At 41.2% G+C, this 21,925-nt stretch overlaps 1 protein-coding gene across 3 annotated transcripts in view; it reads right to left on the bottom strand.

The window, feature by feature from the left end:
- The window catches only part of LOC139625056 (collagen alpha-1(XVIII) chain-like), a 53,886-nt gene that overhangs the window by 13,543 nt on the left and 18,418 nt on the right, over positions 1 to 21,925 (bottom strand). For all 3 annotated transcript variants that reach the window (XM_071484640.1, XM_071484642.1, XM_071484641.1), the window contains exons 3-7: positions 10,014 to 10,261; positions 9,774 to 9,944; positions 8,673 to 8,804; positions 2,424 to 2,498; positions 1,459 to 1,551 (exon numbers count right to left, since the gene is read on the bottom strand). In XM_071484640.1, the coding sequence (XP_071340741.1) occupies positions 1,459 to 1,551; positions 2,424 to 2,498; positions 8,673 to 8,804; positions 9,774 to 9,944; positions 10,014 to 10,261 (719 nt within the window). The remainder of the gene's footprint in view (positions 1 to 1,458; positions 1,552 to 2,423; positions 2,499 to 8,672; positions 8,805 to 9,773; positions 9,945 to 10,013; positions 10,262 to 21,925) is intronic.

Raw genomic sequence — 21,925 nt, 5'->3', positions numbered from 1 at the left:
GGAAATGACTGACAATGATTTTCTTTCCTCACAAGTATTTTTCATCCATCTACTGACAGTCGTGGTGTGGCTGTGGGATAAGACCTGGCTGGATAAGAGCTGTCAGACATCTGGAAAACACCTCGTGATTCCATACTTTCAAATCTCAGTGACAAAGAACTGAAAGTCAGTGAGGTGCTCCGGCAAGTGCCAGTGAAGTCAGAGTAAAAGTATTTCATGAGGAGGAGAAACTGAGCCAAGTCTCTCTCACTCCCTCTGACGTGTGCCCTTAAGCTTGGCACTGAAACGGTCTGTGACCACTGAGGCTGACATCATGCCGATAGTGTGAATGTGTACGAGGAAAGTTTGCCAGAAGAGAAAAAAAAATTGGAGCTGTAAAGGAGCAGAAAATAAAGACTTTAACTATGTTCAGTTAAACCTGAGAACAATTACTGCAAATAAGCAGCTATGTCAGTGATCTGTGTGCAGGGTTACGACTGTGCTCTACGTATGACCACATTTTGTGTTCTGTTGTCTGCTCTAGTTTATGAATGAGGAGGCGTAAACTGTGATAGGTGAGTGTGTGTAAGAGAAACAACACACATGCAAACAGGTGGTTTTTAGCAGAAGTGGTGATTTTTCTGGGGACTGGCAGCTCCTGCAGGTGATTGGCTTCCACCAGATGACAGTCGACAATATAACGAGCCAAGATGGCGGCGGAGCTTCTCCTCCCAACAAGCCACACATTCGCTTCTGGTTCATATTGGTTAATATTGTAGTGTGTGAGGTCTCTACTCTGTCAAGCTGATGGTATTATCTCTTGGCAGAGCTGTTTTTGTCCATCTTGTTTCCCCCTGTTTATTTAAGTTAGGAAGATAAGGCACTGTACTTTGATTTTGGTCGGTCATAGTTTAACTCCCTGTTAAATCTGTTTTATTGCTGATGTTAGCATTTTCTGAACTAACATCTTAGCTCCATTTTAGGACTACATATTGTAAACAGACACGTGGGTTTTTAATCTGTCTTCTGCCAGTTACTGCTGTTGAGACACAGTCAGCAGGATCATCCACTGAAGGTGGATCTGAGAAACAAACAGTCTGATGAAGAAAAGCTGGTTTTAAATTTGGAAAACAACACAATGCCGTGTCGACCATTTTCTTGTGAAAGTTGGCTGAGTAACTACATTTATCCTTAAGTGAAATAACGTAGCTCTTTTTTCACCCCAGTCTCTCCACACTGTTATATTTTCCCTCTTCCTTTCAGAGAGCACAGATGATGGCAGCGAGCCGCACATATCACCGTGTTCCAGTCTCCACCAGGCCTAAAAGGATAAGAGCTGTTTTCTTTGGTCCAAGTCCAGAGCAGCTAAACCAGAAGCACAGAGGGAGTGTGTGTGTGTGTGTGTGTGTGTGTGTGTGTGTGTGTGTGTGTGTGTGTGTGTGTGTGTGTGTGTGTGTGTGTGTGTGTGTACACACACACCATGGTATACTCCCGCTCCTCCACAACCTTCTTCACTTCGTCTGGTTCTGCAGTGTCTTCATAAGCATCATCACCACTCCCATATCCAGAGGCCTGTAGAGAGATGAGAGCAGGGAAAGAGGGGGTCAGAAGATAAACAGAGAAACACAGACATGATTAAATGCTCTTCAATGGACGAGTGGCATCTGACCTCAAGCTGTGGGAGGAAACAACTGCATCAGGAAACAGGCCAAATATAAATAAAATACTTGGATACTCAGAGTTTGCTTCCCAGAGTTTCTGTCAAGACACTGATTGTTTCAACTAGATTCAAACACTGATGTCAGATGCAACTAATGCTCTAGGTAATCCAGTTTACTATTTCAAACCTTGATAATAATAACAATAATAATAACAATAATAATAATAATGAAGATCACCAGGACACTGCTGTACTTTAATTATAGGGAACCTGAGTAAGACAAAAGGTAGGATATTGAATTAAAAACACACTGTAAGACTTGAAACTTCAATACCTTTGGGAAATAGATGAAAGGAGCAGAAATCAGTTAATGAGAAATTCTTGGCGAGGTTTAACTGGTTGGATGAAATTCTCCATAACATAATATCTTAATCCATCCCTCACATTCATCATCACACTAATCTAAATATGACTATAGACGACTAATTGTTTCACATCCTGAAGGTGGGAGGCCAAACCAATAAAGTTAAAATAGGGAGAGGTCTTCCTGAAACTGCTGGAAGCAAACTATGACTGTAGAGTTATGATTTCCTTTCAGTGGAATAAACAGGACCAAGGCTTGTCCACCTTATTTGGTCATATAGTTTATTGCAGTGCACTGTCTTCATCAGTAGAGGGAGCAATAATTCCAGGTTTGGACTGCAGAGGTGAAGAGCCCCTGTCAGACTCAGTGTTTGGGTGTGCGAGTGAGTGAGTGTGTGTGTGTTTTTTCGTGCACACTCACATAAGGATCGTCCTCCTCACACTGGTCATCTGGAGCCGTGGGATCTGACTTCAACACCAGCTGCTGGATGGAGCCCTGGAGAGAGAGAGAGAGAGAGAGAGAGAGAGAGAGAGAGAGAGAGAGAGAGAGAGAGAGAGAGAGAGAGAGAGAGAGAGAGAGAGAGAGAGAGAGAGAGAGAGAGAGAGAGAGAGAGAGAGAGAGAGAGAGAGAGAGAGAGAGAGAGAGAGAGAGAGAGAGAGAGAGAGAGAGAAGAATCTGTGTTTTGCTGCGTGGTAATTTACTTCATTCTGTGTCATTAAATTTTATAGAAGCTTAGCGTACAATTCCCACACACACCAGCATACTGCCTCTGTCTGTCTGCATGACAGCTTATCTATTCCTCCATCCCTCATTACCCCGCACATTACTCCACACACACTCACACAAATATTCACACACTACCACAAACATCTAAGAGAACGAGAACAGGTGTCTCGTGGTTGTCAAAGCTGTCTGTGCTCCAAAAACAATTCACATCAACCTAAAAAGCACCAGCCTATAATTTGAATATGCATGAAATGCAGATGCTAAATACATTTGAAATAATTGAGCTGTCAAATATCATCAGCACTTTCACTATTGGCCAGAATAAGAGGTTTTACAGTAACTGTGTTCCAGGTTTTGTGTCAAAGCCAAACATTTTAAGGCTTTATATGTAAACACATCCATCCATAATCATTACTGTCATTCACTATGCATCATAGATGCAGATTTTTGATTTCATGCTGAGCAACAAAAACCTTGATTGGCCCATTTCTGAGGCAGAAACAGCTGCTACACATCATGTCAGTGGGTCAGCAAGGGACCTGTGTGTTAAGACTGTGACACTTTAACACTGCAGCCGTTTACCAGTGATTACAATCACTACACAGACATCAGTGCTTCAACTGGCTAAGATTAATGAGTGGATGCTAGAGGTCACCCAACAATGAAACGGTAACTGAATGAATTCCGACCTCCTGTTCATGGTGTTGCTTTTCTGATGAGATATATATATATATATATATATATATATATATATATATATATATATATATATATATATATATATATATATATATATATATATATATATATATACACACACACACACACACACACACACACAAGTGTGGGCCTGTCCTGTTTATTAGATCAGTAAAAACTCACAAAGGCAATTTCAGCCAAGTTTATTCATATTGACTTCAGGCCAGAGGACAAACACCTGTTTTTAATGGAATGAAGCACGGCCTGTGAAAACTTCAACGGAGGTGAGCGAGTGAGACAGAGAGAGGAAAGGAAAGAATAGAGTATGAGAGAGAATGGGTGGATATGAGTTGGGATGGCAACGAAATGAGACACATGTGTTTGTGCAGTAAACAACACATCTGAAACAAACAGAATGCGCCACACAACCTTTTCCCCTTTTTTAAACAAATTCAGTTTGTGAATTCCCCCTTAAGTTGTGCCACAGAAAGGTGGATAAATGATTAGATGGTCAGTGTGTAAAACTTTGTAATTATAGGAATATAAACACTTGAAGTCAGTGGGTAGATTGTTAGCACCAAGCTGTTTGAGTGACACATGTATGGTTGAATGCTAAAATGCTTGCTCACTGTCACACAAACATGGCTATGTCTATAACATAGATGACTGAATTCAAACTTGCTTGAATCTCTCTGAAACTCTCGACACGTGGACGTACATGAGTGGACACACAAGTAGAGTCGACAGATCCTCTGCAGTTTATACAGCATCTCCAAGATAAAAGGAGTGGCTGCTTACACTAGACAGTGTAATCACATTGTGGGGGCAAAAACCTGTACAAACACTGACATAGTGGGGACTCAGGCACCATCTAGGGACATAAAGCTAGTCCTAAAAAAGCAAACCATTTTTGAAGGCTCAGGACTTGATTTTTGGTTAAGATTAGATTTAGGCTTTAGTTAAGGTTGGGGTAAGCCCATAGAGGATGAATTTAAGTCAATACAATATCCTCAGAAATGACCAAAACATGAAAGAGGTTGTCGAATCTTTACGGTCATACCACCATCTTCTACCAGTCAGAAAGTTTGGGCTGCCAGATGTGAGGATTTATAACGGCTGCCCCATTTGCTGAACACGTTTAACAATGATGATAAAACTGTCACAGGGTTTACCAGAGCCTCTCAGCTCTGGACGTGAGAGAATGTACACAGCAAGCCATGTTTCCTGATTATCTGGAGCCATACTGCTGGCTTTGGGGTTCAGCCAGACTGGTCTGAGTTCAGTGACCTTTATGCTGGAACAGAAATGATCATGGACTGGGTGAGGTCTGCCTTTGAACCCATCTCTGAGGATATTATAACTGACCCTTTGTTCTAAAAGGAAGTCACTTTGACACTGAACATCAATTAGCATGTGCTAGCGAACACAGGCACCAAAAGGGTTTTTAACAAAATAAACAATGATTAAGTTTTTAAACATAATGTGAAAATCTAATGCTGATAATTATGTTTATAACAACATATCATGTAGACATACAGACAATTGTTGCCATTGGCAGATTCAATAGAAGGTCATACACTTCTTTGTCTGTGTATTGTACAAGCTTCAGTTGCCTTCTCTGTGTTCAAACTGTGCAACAGTAACTGATGTTTTCTCAAATCTTAACTGGAAATGTACAAGATATAGAGCCAGAGGCAAGTATCTAACCTCTTAGGAGGCTGTGTTCCTCACTTAGGTTCTAACATATCAGCTTGTATTTGATGTTCTATCACAGCTTTGATTTGAAAGAAGACTGTTTGTGTATATGATGTGGTCTGGGTATTGTCCACAGACTGGTATTCAGGAGTTCTCACAAGTGAGGGATGGCTAAGAGAAAGGTTAAGTACTTGCATGGTACTGCTCTGTGTCTGCAGTTACTGGCAGTCACCATGTTGAGGAAAAGTGTTGTTGCCAAAGCAACAGAGAGCAGGTCACTCTGGCTGCTAGTGGCCAGGTGTGTGTGTGTGTGTGTGTGTGTGTGTGTGTGTGTGTGTGTGTGACCTCTGAATGCCATCACCACTGTGTCCAGGGTCAAGATGCGTTTAACTGATTTCAAATATAACATCATATATACTGAGTAGCCTCTTTTTGCCACAAGGTGTCTCTAGTTAATTTAATTAGAGCAACATGTACCATGACTTGTGGATTCATAACTACTGTAAGACCTCATTATAAACAGTGTTCATTATATTTTATGCTAGAATCTGGAAAAACATTGAGATCTAGACAAAATTCTTAATCAAATTCTGCATCTTTTAAAACATTTCCACCTCTTGTGAAATAAACCCACCCTTGTGACAAAAATGTTGCTTTAAACTGTAGCAAAGCATGCTTCATGAAATTCTCAGCACACACACAAAACACACACACACAAATGGGATACAAATTTGATCAAGAGCATACTTGGCTGGGAGAGTGTATTTTTTTGGACATGATGAACAAGAAAAACATTCAGTTGCTCAGGGAGAACCAGAAGACTCATAAAAAGGATTGTGCACTCATACACACTCTCTCTGACGTAGAGCTTGTGCCAGCCACACAAACATTTTCCAGCACCCAACATGGGGCGTGAAACTAAGGAAAACAAAATATGAGTGAATAAGTCAGTGTGGCAGAAGATATTTTTGCATATTTGCTTTTGCATGTGTGTGAGCGTCCTGCTGCAGAGAGCTGCTGCTGCTGCTCTCCCCAGGTGGAGGTGAAGGATCTGACAGAGCTGCCAGTTCAAACACTGAACAGCTGGAAACCCATAGTCACTACTAGTCCTCTTTGTCTGAGGGAAGGGAGTAGTGAAAGAGATGGAGCTCAGTGGGAGGAGGGATGACGGCCTTACTGGAGGTTTACAGCTCTTCATCAATCACGATTGGTGTGCCCTGATTTATGACATAATCTTTTTGGCATTGTGGCCTTCACTGGACAGTTGACAGAGAAGAGGCAGACAGGAAACAAGGGGAGAGGATGGGTATGACTACCAAAATAAGTCCACAACTGGTATTAGACCTGGGACATTGCAGTTTTTGGTGCTTCTTAAGAATGACGTCCACTTAAAATAGTTCTTAAATGAAGAGCAGCTGCTGGAGCCTTAGCATCCTCGCTTTTTTCAACTCAACTTCATCTGTTATTTTCTAATATTAGGCATCCAAAAAGCAGTCCTAACTTAACAACTGAGCAATTTAGCATGAGAGTGGCTCCTTGGTCTGAGAGCAGGACACTTCAGTCACTAAGATCTGCCCACGTACAGCTGTTGCAGGTAATAGGCCTCGTCACATCAGATAAATACGACAATAATTAATTTTCTGAAGCACAACTTTGATCAGATCAACATCAAACTGGAACAATCCAACTTGGGATTTCACGTTTTAGACTATTTTTCATTGCTCTGGCACTAGGAAAGGAGTTTAAGGAAAGTTTGTAGCACTGATGACTTTAGTATAGGTACTTCATCTCCCAGAATATACAGGGGTTTCTGCTGTTAGTGGGTACTTAATATGAGGGATTAGCTTCTGGCACTTAGAAAAAATAGAGGTTTCATTTCAAATACATTTGTGTTATAGCAAAGATGTAACAAAAAAGTGTTTTGTTCCCATGATGCTTTGGCAGAAAGCCAGCAGCTAAGAGTCATGGGATAAAAATAATACTTTTATCTTATTTCAAGTGGCACTAAATTGAATTGCATTACTATGAGGAAAAACAACTTCCTGGTTCTTCCTGTGTCTCTGTTGTCAGTTCAGTGACCCTGCTTCCCCACCAAGTCAGCCTTTGTCAAGTCTGTCAAAACAAATGAGTTCAAGATATCAACCTTTTGAGAAAATTAAAACATTACTTGTGTGGTCACTTTTGCTCTACAGGATGAAGTAAACTAAGATGTAGAATATCTTAGAGGGTTTTTTTTTCTTGGCTCAAATGAAACTCATGCTCCTCACAAAGTAAATACCTATTTCAGAGCTGCTTTTAAACCAAAGTAGGTAGTAGAAACCTATTTGATTTGTTCCAGAACAAAACTGACTCCCCTCTGAGACCAAAAACTCCTGAATAAGCAAACGCTACGCCTGCCTGGCTCGTTACATTTCTTTGAAACTCGCCTCAAATTTCACTAATAAAATGTTAGTGAGAGAAAAGCTGCTTGGCGATAAGACTTTCTTTCCACTGTCCTGGAAACAAAACATCTAGTAGTTTTTCCCGTCACATGAGCTTACATAAGAGCGAATCAGGAGGAGGAGAAGAGGACAAAAGGTTGAAATGCAGAAGAGGCCTGGTTTTTGTTCATGCATTTTTCTAATTTAGCCACTGGCTATGGAATGATTTATTCTGTAGTAAACTCTTCTCTTATTAAAAGTTAATAATTTCATGATATTTTAGACAAGTTTCAGATTTAACATCTTGATAACATTGAAAGCTTAGCAATTGCTTGGCTGTACTTGCTAAATCCTACAGATAGCTCATAATTGAATGATATTCCCTTTACACTGAACTGTTTTCCTCTCATCATCCCTCATCCTGACCACAGTGGGACCAGCACAGCACAGAAAATCATAGTTGATTGGGAGGAAAGTGCTGGAGCATTTACTGCTTAATTTTCTTTTACAAGAGCACTGAGAGCAGAGCACAGCATTGCATGTGTTACTACTTCTTCTCTTGGATCTGATTCCTCAGCGCTCACACACTCCTCATTATAACCAAACAGGGATATTTTAACAGCAGATGCATGGGATTGGAACCTCCACCCTCGTGTCCTTGCTATTGTTTGATTCTAGTTCTTTTAATTGCCAAATTGGACATTGCGCTCACAGCATAAGTCATTCAAGATGAGACTATCGGCTAGCTTCCAGAAATGTAAATCACACACAGTTTGTCATTTATGAGGTCCCACAGGATAAGGCAGTGCTCATAAACACGTGGTCATTCATTCCTTGTCTCCTGTGGTGTCATAAAGCTGCCAACAGAGACGATTGTGTTCATGTCTCTGATGTTAAATAGGAAAACTGCCCGAATGCCACGTCTGTCTCTGCAGCAAACAGCTGAGTCAGCGTCCCTTCTCAACTCATTGATCCAATACATCTGAGTCCAGGGATGATGACGCAATGCAAAGACACAGAGTGAGGAAATTGTGGTGTTAAATACTTATATTGCAAGACATTATGGGTGGCATTAGCTTGGCTTGTGCACGTTCATAAACAAACACTCCCAAGTCGCACCCCGACTCACCACAAACCTCGCCAGGCCTGTACCCCCAGCGTTTCCTACGAAGATCCCCGAGCTGGCCTCAAAGGTCAGAGGCTGAGGACTCCTGGTGAAGGCCACTCTGTGGTATTCCTCACAGTCCATGTAGAGACGCACCTGAGATACAAGGGTCGACAGATACATACATACTTTAAGCTTTACCCGACATAAAACCACATTAATAAAAAGAACATCTGCAGCAAAAATCCGGTAGGAGGGTGGAAGCATCTTTATTCTCTTTATGCAGTCAGATATACATTGACAGCTCATATAATCAGAGCTCTCAGCTGAGTGTAATTTTATTACAACATCTTTACATATTAAACAATTGCAAAAGATAAAAGGGCCACATGCACCATATTTAACATGTGAGGACTTGACATCATCTGACTTTGACAGCACCTAGTGGTCGTACAAGAAAATGACACTGTCAAAAAGAGGCTGAAAGCAACAATTTTCACAGTGAATGTCTAATTTCTTAACTTAATACATCAGAATACTGTTCAAAGATATGCCTGCTGATATTCTGTTTTTCTTCATACTGTCAAAAAAATCCCATGAATTGACAAAAACAAAAAAAATTTTATTTAATGACATGAGAATGAATCAGCCTGTTACAGCTGATCCCTCTGTGCTACTGAACTCCACTGTTGGACAAAACTATTAAAAACACATAAACGAGCCACATTGTTTCCCTGAGTGACATGTTCTTTCAGTATGAACATTTATCTATTTACACCTGTGTGAGTAATGTTTGCTATTATTATTTGTCCTTTTTTGACTTGTGACCTGTTTTTTTTTTACTCACCCACTTGTAGTTATAATGCTTGCACACCAGCAGAATTACCATGAGCAAAAAGACTGTGGTAGCATGAAGATCAAAGTTATAAAAATTCAGTTGTTTCTTGTTGTAAAGGTGATTTTTCCATTGTGAGAATCTGAAAACTGTCCCAAAGTGTCTGGTTTGTTTTTATGAATTCCAGTGTAATCCAGAAAATTACAGGCAAAACCCTCATTGTCAACAGATCAGCAGATCCAGCCAGTCATTACCCACACAGAGAAATAAACTAAACCCAGTACACCAACCTCTGCCCCCTGCACGGTCAGGGTAAACCTCGCCCATCTTCCTGTCAGGTCTCCCATTTTGAAGGAAGCTGCCTCCTGGGTGCCACCTGTTGTTCCTGGGTCAGTGTAGTACAGGACAACTCTCTGGGAACCATCCTCCACCTCTGACAACGCTATACCTAAGTGTACAATCTTAACAGGAAGGTAGGATGTTAAAATCCGTCATTTCATATGAACAAACAGGAAATGACACTGTCTTACCTTTTGATAAGCATCTGTGATGGCGAACAGGACACCACCGTGCCGCGTGGTGGGTTTAGCTATGACCGTGACAGCAAAGTCATAGTAGAAAGGGTCTGGGATGAAGGACTTTGTGAGGCGGCCCACGTTGGCATCCGGTCCAAAGCTGTAGGCGGGGTAGCCCTCAAAACCAGTCACGAAGGAGACAGAGGGGGGGAGGGGAACGCCGATCAACTCTGTAAGGTCCAAGGCTCCCTGAGAACCACGGTCTGCAAGAAACAAACATGGAGGTGGGGAACATGTTAGCGAAGGGGAGAATAAGATAAATCTCTCATGCAACAGAGCACATCATCGACATACTGACACCTTCACCAGACGAACATAAACTAGGATCCCAAAGCGACATGAGAAAATTGATGACTGCCGTATGACCATGTACAAACAACATGATATAAGGGGTTAAACTAAACTCCAATTTCATACACAGCAAACCAGTGAGCTGGAGTACTGGTTAGTACCTTGGTGTAGACAATATAATGTTGTGCAGTGTGCTGCACTTGAAGGTGACAGGATATAGTCCACAGAGAGCAGCAGGCCACTGCTGGACTACAGCCTGTTTTTGCCTGGGGCTCCCTCGTGGGACAATCTGACCACGGGTTGATGATAAATATTAAAGCATTCCTCAACACAGACAGTCCGAGCTTTAATTATCATCTAATTCATGTTTTAATTCTCTACTGTGCAGAAAAGATGGAGCTATAAATGTGATTAAATTGATGTTTACTAAAGGATGAAAACCCTGATTGATCCTTGATACTTTTAGTTCATCATCCTTCACCAGGTGGGCCGCATTGTCCCAGATTTCCTTCACGCCTCTTCTCCATGAGCTCCCCCAGATCATTGTCAGACAGCTGTGAGGTACTGATCCGTTCCAACCAGCCTGGCTTCTGTCTTCACACATTTTACAGTTTGACAACATGTCAGATACACCCCATAAAGTTTGCCAAGAGGCTGAGAAGGGGCTTCCTTCCATCTGATGCCCCCCACCCATGTCATCATATTCTGCATACTTACCATTATTGTATGCACGGCTGGATGCACATTTGCTTGCTCTCTTCCTGTCTGTCAGTCAGTCACACACACGTTCTCGAGCATGCCAGACTGCACATGCACACACTGTTATTCTCTCTCCAAAAGACACACAAGCACTTTGTGAATGCCCACCTTCCATAACATCTCCTTTCTCTTCCTCTTGCACTCTCTCTCTCTTTCTCTCTCTCCTAACAACCACACCTGGTTCTGCTTAGTGGGAGGAACAATCGTCTGTTCTTTTAGTGCGTATGGGCAGCGGGGTATAGATGCTGGGCATCTGGAAGGCATTAGGCTAAGACCAATACACACGTGCTGCACAGTGGCAGCTCCTGTAAATTAGGCTTTACCGCGTGGCGTGTGTGCGTGTGAGCGAGTGAAGGAGCAACAAAGACAAAAAGAGAGAGGGGGAAAGAGAGACAGGGATGGAGATGGAAAATGCCAACATTACCACTTCTACAAGTGCTGTGTGTGTGTGTGTGTGTGTGTGTGTGTGTGTGTGTGTGTGTGTGTGTGTGTGTGTGTGTGTGTGTGTGTGTGTGTGTGTGTGGCCAGTAAGGCTCCACACAGGAAGAGGGGCACACTTCTCCCCTCCATGCACTAATAGGATTGAAACCCCTCCAGACTGTGGCAATTAAAAAATAACAATGAGGTGCAACCCACACCATTCTTCTGTGTGACCTCCACTGTGGCTGAGCACTGTAACATAGTTGGACTGTAGTTTAGAGCTGATTCTGTCTCTGGGACCTGATACAGTGAAATCTAAACACGCTCAAACAAGCTTTAATATTTTCCAAAGACTGACTCATTTCTGATTCCAGAGAATCCTGGAACCAGAATCTGGTGACTGGGCTGTTGGCTGCCTCGCCGCTACACAGACATTGCTCTCTATCTTGTGTGTTGTCAGTGCTAAAGTCCTGCCAACAGTGTGTCTGCCAACATTCCCACAGGTCAGCCTGTCACTCCTCCTCATCTTTGCCCAAATGTGACATCACTGCAGATGTTTCTCTATTAGGTCAGAGGCTTAACATCCATGGAAACTCAGAGATACACTCTCTGAATCAAGTTCTCAGCTGCAGAATCACTGTTCCTCCTGTGTCCATGAATCATCCCATCAGCGTAGTCGTAATAAACAGCTGATCGTGTTGAAGGAATATGGCTTTACTGATGACTTGTGGATCTCTTCTTAAAAATACTGTCAGTAATGGATGTAGAGCAGTGAAATGTCCCAGTGCAGGACAATGTCTGCTGTGAGTAATTCCACTCTGGGTGCGACTGCAGACTAATCAGGCTTGGCTGAGCCTGAGCACCACCTGCACTGGAGCAGAGCAGAGGAGGAGAGGAGGAAGGCTCAGGAGATACAGAGCATGGCCTCCAGCTAATGTTCACAGGAATATCTTCAGTCTTTATGAATGAAGTGCAGGAGGCTGCCAGGTGATTCAGTCATTGAGGAATAAGTCTGGCTTTAATAAGGTGAACTCTGTTCCTTGGAAGAAGAGTTTAACTTGTCATTTTAGTGCAGACTCATAGTTGTATCATATTTAGTTTCACAAGAAAGCAAAGGGAAAAATCAGGCATTAACGTCTCCACTGATGGCAGCTTCAGCAGACCATGATGCAATGGGGCTCAGTCGCTTTATTTTAAGTAAACAGTAAAAAAACCCAGGTTGAAGAATAACATCCCACATATTCAAAAATTATTCCTACATGATAAAATGAATGTTGATTCTACTGTAGGTGTATGAGGGTGTGTGTTTGTCTGTGTGTGTTTACAGGGTATATAGTGTTTACATGCCTGCTCCCTTTCCAAATGAGCAACAGACAATCCAAACACCGCTGTCTCCACAGGGCTGTTTCTTTAAAGGGTCAGCGTGTTTTGGCAGTGTCTGTCTCTGAGAAAATCCCAGTGTGACACAATGTTATGGCAAAATCCAGACATTATGAAGACGATAAAGACCAGCACTCTGTTGTCTCAAGCACCACTTCAAGACAGGAGCAACACCATTTCAAGATAAAGCCGCCTCTTTACTTTTGTAAGAAAAGGGTCATTTTAATAAAATAACTACCAGCACAGCAGCTACACAGGTCACTGTGAGATGTTAAAGGGTGTACTCATCAAAAAAGCAATTCACTATTAGTTGAGGGTATATTACCATAAAGTATATTCCCAGAGAGTTGAATGATTCTTTTGATGAATGTTTTGGATCTATCAAAATAAATCTGATGCTGCAGAGTGAACTCTGCACAACTGGTTCAGTAAATACTCTGCTTGCCCTTCTAGGGATAAATATAAAGTTTAGCTGCACTTCAGTGTGACAACAACACTCACTGTACAAAATGAACATAATGCTTCATTTGACATCACATCATCATCACAGATACCTAAGGGCAAAATTCCTTGTGCACCACAACTGTACAGCGTGTGCATGTTTTCTGACACTACCTGCAACAGAACGGGTGATTTCAGTTCAGTGTTACTGATAGAAACTGCAGGAGTTTCCCTTTATTCTGTCACATTATAATAACAACATCTACTTCAGATGTTCTCAGTCTCATTTGTATGTGTGGTGAGTGTTCACCTCACAGTGTATAACACAACCAGTCGTTTCTGGGTTTTAAAACACGTGTGCTTGGCTAAGACTTGTAGATGTTAAGGCCTGATTAAAAAGGGAAAAGAGAGAGAAATGTGGGTCATAATAAAGTGGTGATGATAGATATTGTATTTGGACAAGTCTAACTGGCTCCAGCCAAAGTAACTCAGCTGTCAGTCAGTGTGCTGTAGTTTGTAATGAGCTGCCACATACTGTATGATGAGAGACAGAAAGTCAGATAGGTACATGCTTCTGGACCTTATCTGTATGTGCAGGTATTCACAAACACACACTGCCTTGTTTCGGCACAACAATCCAGCACTAATGCCTCATAAACTTTATTCAAGTGTTTAGAGATGCTAAACCTCTGTGGCTGTGGTTACACCACATTTTACAAACACACTGCTGCCTCTCTCATTGTGTGATCACTTTAACCCTTTTCTGTTCCCATAAAAACTAACTACACTGGCTTGAACTGGGAACTTGTATAAGGACACATCTGCCAGAAATCTCAGACAATTGTGATAAGAGTCAGCTCTGAAAAAAAGATTGCAGTAATGAGCTTGGAATGCTGGGAAAACGAAAGCCAGACATCAAACAACACAGAGACACTGATGTAATTGCAATGTGAAATTGTTCATTTGTTGCATTCAAAGGTTACTTGTTGCCAGCAGATTTTGAAATATTAAATGTCTGAGTGTCCTTGAAAGCAACACCAAGGTATGCACCTGCTAACAATTGCATTACCAGACAACAATAACATGCTTTTGAGATAAATACGAAGCCAATTAATCATGCATAAGATTAAATCAAATAGCTGATTAGAAAGTTGGGAATCAAAGACTTGTGTAATGAGGAAAATGATTACACACTTGCTCTGTGGTTAATAGGCCAGAACATGCAGAGACGCTGGTATAGTCTGAAGTTCTTAAGGCACCACACAGTCATTTAACACCTGTTTAATTCTGAGGAGGCTTAGTGATAACCAGATGTCCTCACATCTGTGTGATGGCACTAAGTTTAAAATAAACAAGGATTTCCTTTCCATTCTGTTCCACACAGCTACAGATTAACTCTGTTTTCAAAGGGCCTCATGTCATTCACTCAGGTAGACAAAACAAGACACCACCACAGTGTTTGATTGACAGGGGGGAGATGTGATGTCAGCCATGTGTTGTTGTGAAAAGCAGGAAGTTCTAGGTAAATTGCAAAGACCACACAGAGTGTGGATTTAGCCGGTGAGTGCATACATGCATGTGTGTGACCAGGTGAGGCTACGGGCCTCCCATTTAGCACAAAGCCGCTCTGTTAGCGTCCAAGCTGAAGTGCCAAGTGGGCGCAGTCGTTAAGAGGAGGAGAGTGTAGACTGTGATCAAAGACCCCCAGCGCTTAGCTCACTTAGCTCAGAGATGAATGGATCTTTCACAGGATGATGTCAGAAACAAAGGCACTATCTCCACTTGTGTGAATATCTGATGGAAGAGATTAAGCGCATCTGTGTTAGCATAGCATATATAGAAATAAACCCCGACGTGCTCCAGAAATTATGTGTTTCTTGGATTTGATGTTACAAAGTCTGCCTAAAAAATAAAATGATTATTTATAAGTCCAAGAAACAGGACAAGATTCTACTACAGATGCCAGTAAATCTACTTCTTGCCCTCGATATATTTATTTTTACAATCTTTCTGAATGCTTTTGCTTTCTGCAAGTGTAGCTGAGCAGTATTTGCATTATCACTTATGTAAGCGAGGAAGGAAGGAAACCCCACATTCTCCCTAAGCCTAACGAATAATATAGTCATGTGCCAGTGGGAATACAGCCAATGAACCCAAAAATATGAGCAAGTCAAGTGGTAACTCCATCATGGGAATGTGGCTGTCGTGTTCAAATAGAAATGTGAGATTCATATATCTAAAGAATGAGGCGGCACCTACATATGTGGCTCTCCTGTATGTTAGGAATGTGACAGTCATGCTCATATCGGAGTGGGACGCCTGTGTGGATCATGTGCACAGAAACAGAGTCCAACACACAAAGAATGTCTCAAAGTCAGCAAGCTACCAGATCTGCTCGATTTGATTCAGCTTTTCAGACACATTTTATCCAAAACAGACAGTTTGTGGTTGATACTGCATTCATTTATTCAGCCCAGTGGGAAAAAGTGATTACATGGTGTTGCAAGCACCTTACTGCAGCAGCTGAACCAAATGAGCCACACATGGAAACAAATACTACAAAGATGTACTGAAGATGATTTGTATGGGAAAACATCCCCTACTGTTTAAAGGGTGGGTTCACCCAAATAATGAAAAAATGAATTACCCACAGCTTTTTAGTGGCATCTAGCCATGTAGATTGCTTTGGCTTTATTTGTTTTTCTGTATCCACCTCAGTCAACAGAAGTGAATGGAATTTTGCTTGTGATTAATTAAAAATAAATAAATAAATAAATAAAATAAAAGAAATTAACATAACTCACTGAACTATTTTCATTGGACATACTTTTTACTGAAGAAACTACTGACAGGGTAGAGATCTCAAAATGTTTGCAAATAAAACCAAAGCTATCTGCAGGGCTACTTTTTTTTTTTATTTGGTTGAAGCCTAAATCAGAAACTAAGGCTGTAAAATAAATGTAAATTCATCCAAAATACACCTACATAGTCCTTAGGAAGCACACATACAATGGAGTCTTTCATATGCTTGGAAATACAAATAAATATCTGGAGTAAATATGTGGCGTTTCCAAAGTGGGACATTACCTAGTGCAGCTTTACTGTACAGCAGATATATAAAAGAAGCTTGTTCTCTGTAAATCCTTTCAGGTAAGTCCTGAAATGTCAGCATCCAGCCTGCTTTGAAGAAACTTTGCAATGACCCCTCAACAACCTTTGCAAAAGAGTAATTTATGTACAACATTACACCATATATAAAGAACATAAAATATCAAAATATGTTTGTTTCAGTCACATCACCGAGTACAAACTGTTTGCTCCAGCAATTCTCATAAAGAAAAAGGACATTTTCCACAATGAAGCCAACATGAGTTCATGTTCTAATAGGCCTACAACAGGACATCAGCAAAAACACAGCACAGCTGATTATCTCATAAAATGGAAACAGCTTTTATAGCCATTTAAATTTCAACTGCTGGTGAGATGAACCAGATGGTTTATGGGAATCTGAATAAGCCGTTTCGAAGTGTGCCATCCTCACTGCTGGAGCAGAGTCAAGCATATTTCCACAGGTATTGTAACCGATATTTGGATAAATCTCTAACTTCTCTTTTTAAGCTATCAACACGCTCCATTTGACAATTAGTCTCCACCGGAAAGGCCATGAGAGAGCGTTTGAGTTATTTCCTGCTCAAACTTATGAGGTCATAACATTTGGGAACATTTTAAATAACACAATTGTGTTTAAAACAGTTTCACAAGAGCCTGTTTCCCTTGTTGCATGCCACATTTATCAGTGTTGATGCTGAGTAGGTGTGCACCACATTCATTCTCGATCGTTGGTTGTGTTAACAAAGTACGCCTGATGCAGCTGTTGAGACCACGGACCACAGCAATGTGCATTCGTTACTGACTGCAGAAGATAAAGAAAATCATGTCTACTTTAATTTGCTGTTACCAACTACAACACCACCACTCACGTGCCAATTTCTATCTGCTGGATTTCATAACCCATCAGTTCTCCATGACACATTATGCTCTTGGCTCAGCGGCGCTGCTCTACAAAGTCTCAGTGCCAAGGACTGACTCAACCAAAACTCTGTTCACGTCCTCAGTTAACCCCTGTAGAGAGCTCTGGTATCCATGGAGAAAAAGAGCTACTTCAGCATTGTGCTCAGGGTCTGATTATTCAGGCATGGGCTATTAGTTCCCTAGGTGGAAAAAAATAAATAAAAGAAAATGCAATTAACTTGTCGGGTAAATGGAAGCAAATCCCAAACATTCAATGTTTTTGGGGAAATTCCACAGTAGCCAAACCTGTATAAATAATACAAAGATCCTGCAGGGAGAAAATGATAAGCTGGAGCTAATGCTAAGTGGCATTAGTCGCAGACTGAGTAATAAAAATCTCTAGTTGGTGTATTCAAAACATCAGGTATTTAGAAAACTTAAAAAAAAGAAAAACATTTAGAGACTGAAAACAATTCTTTATGAGTATTTATGATAAAATTGTGAACATATTTTGTTGGTCTAAAGTTTATCAAGCTGGCTTTCTTGCAGGACCCAAATATTTAAATTCCTTACCACTGTAACAGTTTCATATGTCCAGTTACAATGACAATACTATGCTTTTCTAGCCTATGCATGTGTTAGGAATGCAGATAGTCACACTCCAGAGAGTAAACCTTCTGCCAAACTCTTTCCAATGGGAGTTTCAAATGCAACTGCTTTGAAATCAAATGGAAACACCACATTGCAAGTGTGGCCCAAACAGACACATCTCTTTTGTGTTGTTGTTGAATGAGTGAAAGCTCCATTTTGCCAATTTCTCTTCCAATAAATGACTCGCTGTACCCACCACACACTGTCTCATCCTTATTGATGCCAGCTGCAGTACTGAAACCACCAAGCAAGACTCCCAGATGTGAGAAGATGGGTTTTATTATTGCACAGACTGCGGGTTTTTTCATTGATTTATTTGTAGCCGACTTATCTGTGATTTCCTGAAGTGTCCAGTATGGTGACCTCAGTTTTGTATCTACATTTTTGCTGACGATGTGGTTCTGTTGGCGTTATTGGACTGAGACCTCCAATGTGCATTGGATGAACAGCCCATTGCTGATTGGGAGGAAGTTGGTGCAAAAAAACCCAAAAAAAAACAAAACAGAGTTTAAGTAGCTTAAGTTATTTTTCAAAGGGACGACAACAGGTGTTTTACTGTAGTCGTCATCTGAAGATGAAGCTCTCAATTTGTCAGTCCATCTATGTTCCCACTCCTCATCTATGGTCAACAGTTTGAAGGACTGATAGAGAAAGATGAATGATTCAAGTGGCTGAAATAAATTTAACAAAAGGGTCGGCTAAAGAGGTTCGGACAATAGGTTCTGGTCAAATCCTGATCCTGCTTGACCTCCAACTCCTCCAACCTGGAAAGGAGACTTCAAATTAAACCCAAAACACACTAGAAGGATCATGTATCCCCTCCAGCCTGGAGACACCTTGGGATCCCCAGGGAGAGCAGACAACCTCTGGGCTACTTTCATGAACTTGCTAAAACTGTGACTTGACGCGGATGAGTATAGTCCCATTGTTTCTGCATGTTTTCTGTACTGATAAACTGCATTAGATTCCAGTGAACCAAAGTCAATAACTATAGTGTCTACAGAGGCGGTCCTCATGAGAGTATTGCCAGTATTACAGCAGTGTAGATGCAGCAATGTGACAGCAACTCCCACTGTTGAGTAAAACCACAGCCAAAGAAAGTGAGTGCTGTGATTCGGCAGGATTAAGGAATCATTTGTCACCTAGTTGGGTTAGTCTTCTTCCTGATGGTTGACGGGGGTGGATTTAGAGGTATATCCATCATTTTGAGATTCCAGCTTGCTCTGGATAGAGTGGTTTGTATTTTCCCCTCAAGGCTTGACTATTTCTGTGCTTAGAAGACCTTCTGCCAGTGGCCAAACCCTATACCAGAAATTTGATTTTATTTAATTCAGCCAACAGAGGCCATGCAAGACTGAAGCTACAACAATGAGTGTATTACTAGCTAGAAAACTTTATTTAATGTACCTTTAAAAAGGCCTCTCTCTCTCTCTCTCTCTCTATAGCTCTCACACTGCACTACACACATGCACACACACAACCGGAGCCTTATTTGTGACAGGTAAAGTGAGGTCTGGGCTGGGGTAAAAGGGTCTGAGCGGTAAGCCGAGCGCATTCTTGTGTTTCATCCAACATTCGTCTTTGGGAGCAGGGTTGACTGTTTCTCAGTGAGGCGGCCCAGCTACTTCTCGGCCGGTGGTCTTACTGACTACTGTCCACTTAATGTATGGTAATGTATACAGTGGAAAGCTCACGCTGAAATACACTGACTGTTGGTGTAAATCTGCTCTTTGATCAACTCTCTCTTCTGCTGCAGTTCTATGCAAATGCGAACATTTTATCGAGAGTGTGAAGTTTAGTCAAATGCTGTATGGTCATATTAGAAAGTATGAACTGGATTTAAATGAACACAAAGATGTCTGACTATTAAGTGCAATGTAGGATCTTAAGTATTAATCTTTTGTTACATATCCCTAAAATAGCTGTAATTTGACATCACAAACATTCTCCATCCTCACCCAATTCTTAATATGTCTTGGAAAAACAGAAGTCTGTCAGGAAACACTGAGGTTTTTAATGGTAGCACTACTGTAGGTTTCACAGGGGGTTAGGGGTCTCAGTGTGACTCCAGCTGACCGTGGAAGAGGAGCGTATAATGACTTCCTAATGACAACAGTGTAATTGTAGCATCCAGAAGGAGGGGGTCATTTCAGGTCAGGGCAGAATAAGCTTGCAGTGTCATGATTTATGTCCATAATGTTTAACTTTTAAAAGTATCTTATTTCTTAGAAACTGCTGCCCCAAAATTAAGTGTGTATGTATGTGTATTTGTTTATTTATATATTTCTAAGCATGAACAGGCTTAGAATTTCTTCTTTGGTGCAGACTGGGCAGTTCATGTTACAAACAACTTAATTTATATCCCACCTGCTATACTTTTCATACTCCTCCCATGTCGTGTTACACTCAAAAGAATCATTTCTTTCTCCTCAAATGTTAAATTGGGCAACAACAGAGGTGAAAACCAAGATCAGGAATCTATTTGGCTCAGTAATGTAGGAATTCAAACCATCCCTGCAGATTTAAAGTTGTTTTGGTGCAAGTCTGGAGCTGCCATCGAAAGCTAGGGAGTGTGCCCATATAAGCCAATACTGGACAGGACTGGGGTCACTGATAAGGGTCTTTTTTCTCCGTACTCGTACAAGCCGGCCAGGTCCAAGGCTGCAGAGAGCCAAAGGCCGAATAGTTGAGTTGGTTAGTGTCATTGGAGCCAAGTATTCCTCCCGTCTGCCTGACCAGAAACGCACACAAACACATATCTACACACACACACACACACACACAGCAGCAAGCTCCCTGCTCCTTCAGAATTCTTATCTTCCATCTCAATATGGGGCACCGGCTTGGCAGGGTCAGTGAGAGAACAGTGTCACCTTTGTAAAGTGGAATACTTGCTGGATTTTTTCTAAATTTTTCACTTAAGCCCCTCAGGTCACTTTTCAGCAGAATATCCAAGTTACATGCAGCTTTCAGGTGCATGTTTATAAAAAAAAAAAAAGAGGAGTTTAAACTGAAAAATGCACACACAGGTACAAACATTTGTAACACTGTAGGTCCTCGTACCATTTTAAGTGCAATTGAGTAAAGTAAAAAAATCATACAGTATTTTTCTGATTAGACAAGCCAAAAATAACTGTGGGAGATCTAATGTTCCCTAAAAGTCATCAGGCCAAATTTGGAATTTGATTATTCAAGAAAACCTCAAATACACAAGATATCCTCAATATTTGGAATGAGACTTTATGCAGCATACAAATGATGCTGGTGCAGAAATTCTTTACGAAATAAAAACCTATCACAATATTATAAATGACACCAGAGGACTAAATACAACAGAACCTGGTTGTCTTCCTGAGCCTGAGTTGATTGCAGTGGAAAATGCAACAGAGCCTAAGGGATAAAACCTCAGAGAAGCATGCAAAAAGTCAATACAATAACTAAACACCAGATTAAAGGAGGGCTTGACTACATAATTAAACTTTGTTTTTTAGGACCTGAAGTTTAAATTTTATTACCTCTCGTTACCATTAGGAAATATTAATATATAATGTGTTGCCTCGTAGGCTTGAAAACTTTTTGGAAGACATTCTGCCTTGCTCTGCCTTTGAGTTAATTAAAGCAGCTAGAGGCTGGTGGTAAAGGCGGACGTCCACAGGGGTCAGATGTCATGGGGCTCCATGTAAACGGCACGTTGTTTCGGCTTACCCCAAGCTGTGTTTAACCAGCTGTAGAAACTGCACTCTGACCAAGGCGTCAGAGTAATGATGGGATAGCTATAAAAAAAAATAAAAATTATACATAAACACACACACACACACACACACACACAAGTTTTTGGCAGCTTGCCACAATGTTCAGCCCTTAACGTAGAGTTTGTAGAGAGAAGGTGCAAAACCTCTGTCTCGACAGAAATT

The sequence above is a fragment of the Trachinotus anak genome, unplaced genomic scaffold (assembly GCF_046630095.1).
Source record: "Trachinotus anak isolate AG129_WGS33_773 ecotype Australia unplaced genomic scaffold, CSIRO_AGI_Tana_v1 ptg000009l, whole genome shotgun sequence".
NCBI lineage: Eukaryota > Metazoa > Chordata > Actinopteri > Carangiformes > Carangidae > Trachinotus > Trachinotus anak.
The sequence above is the reverse complement of the archived record's forward strand: the minus strand, read 5'-3'. Positions and strand labels throughout refer to the sequence as shown.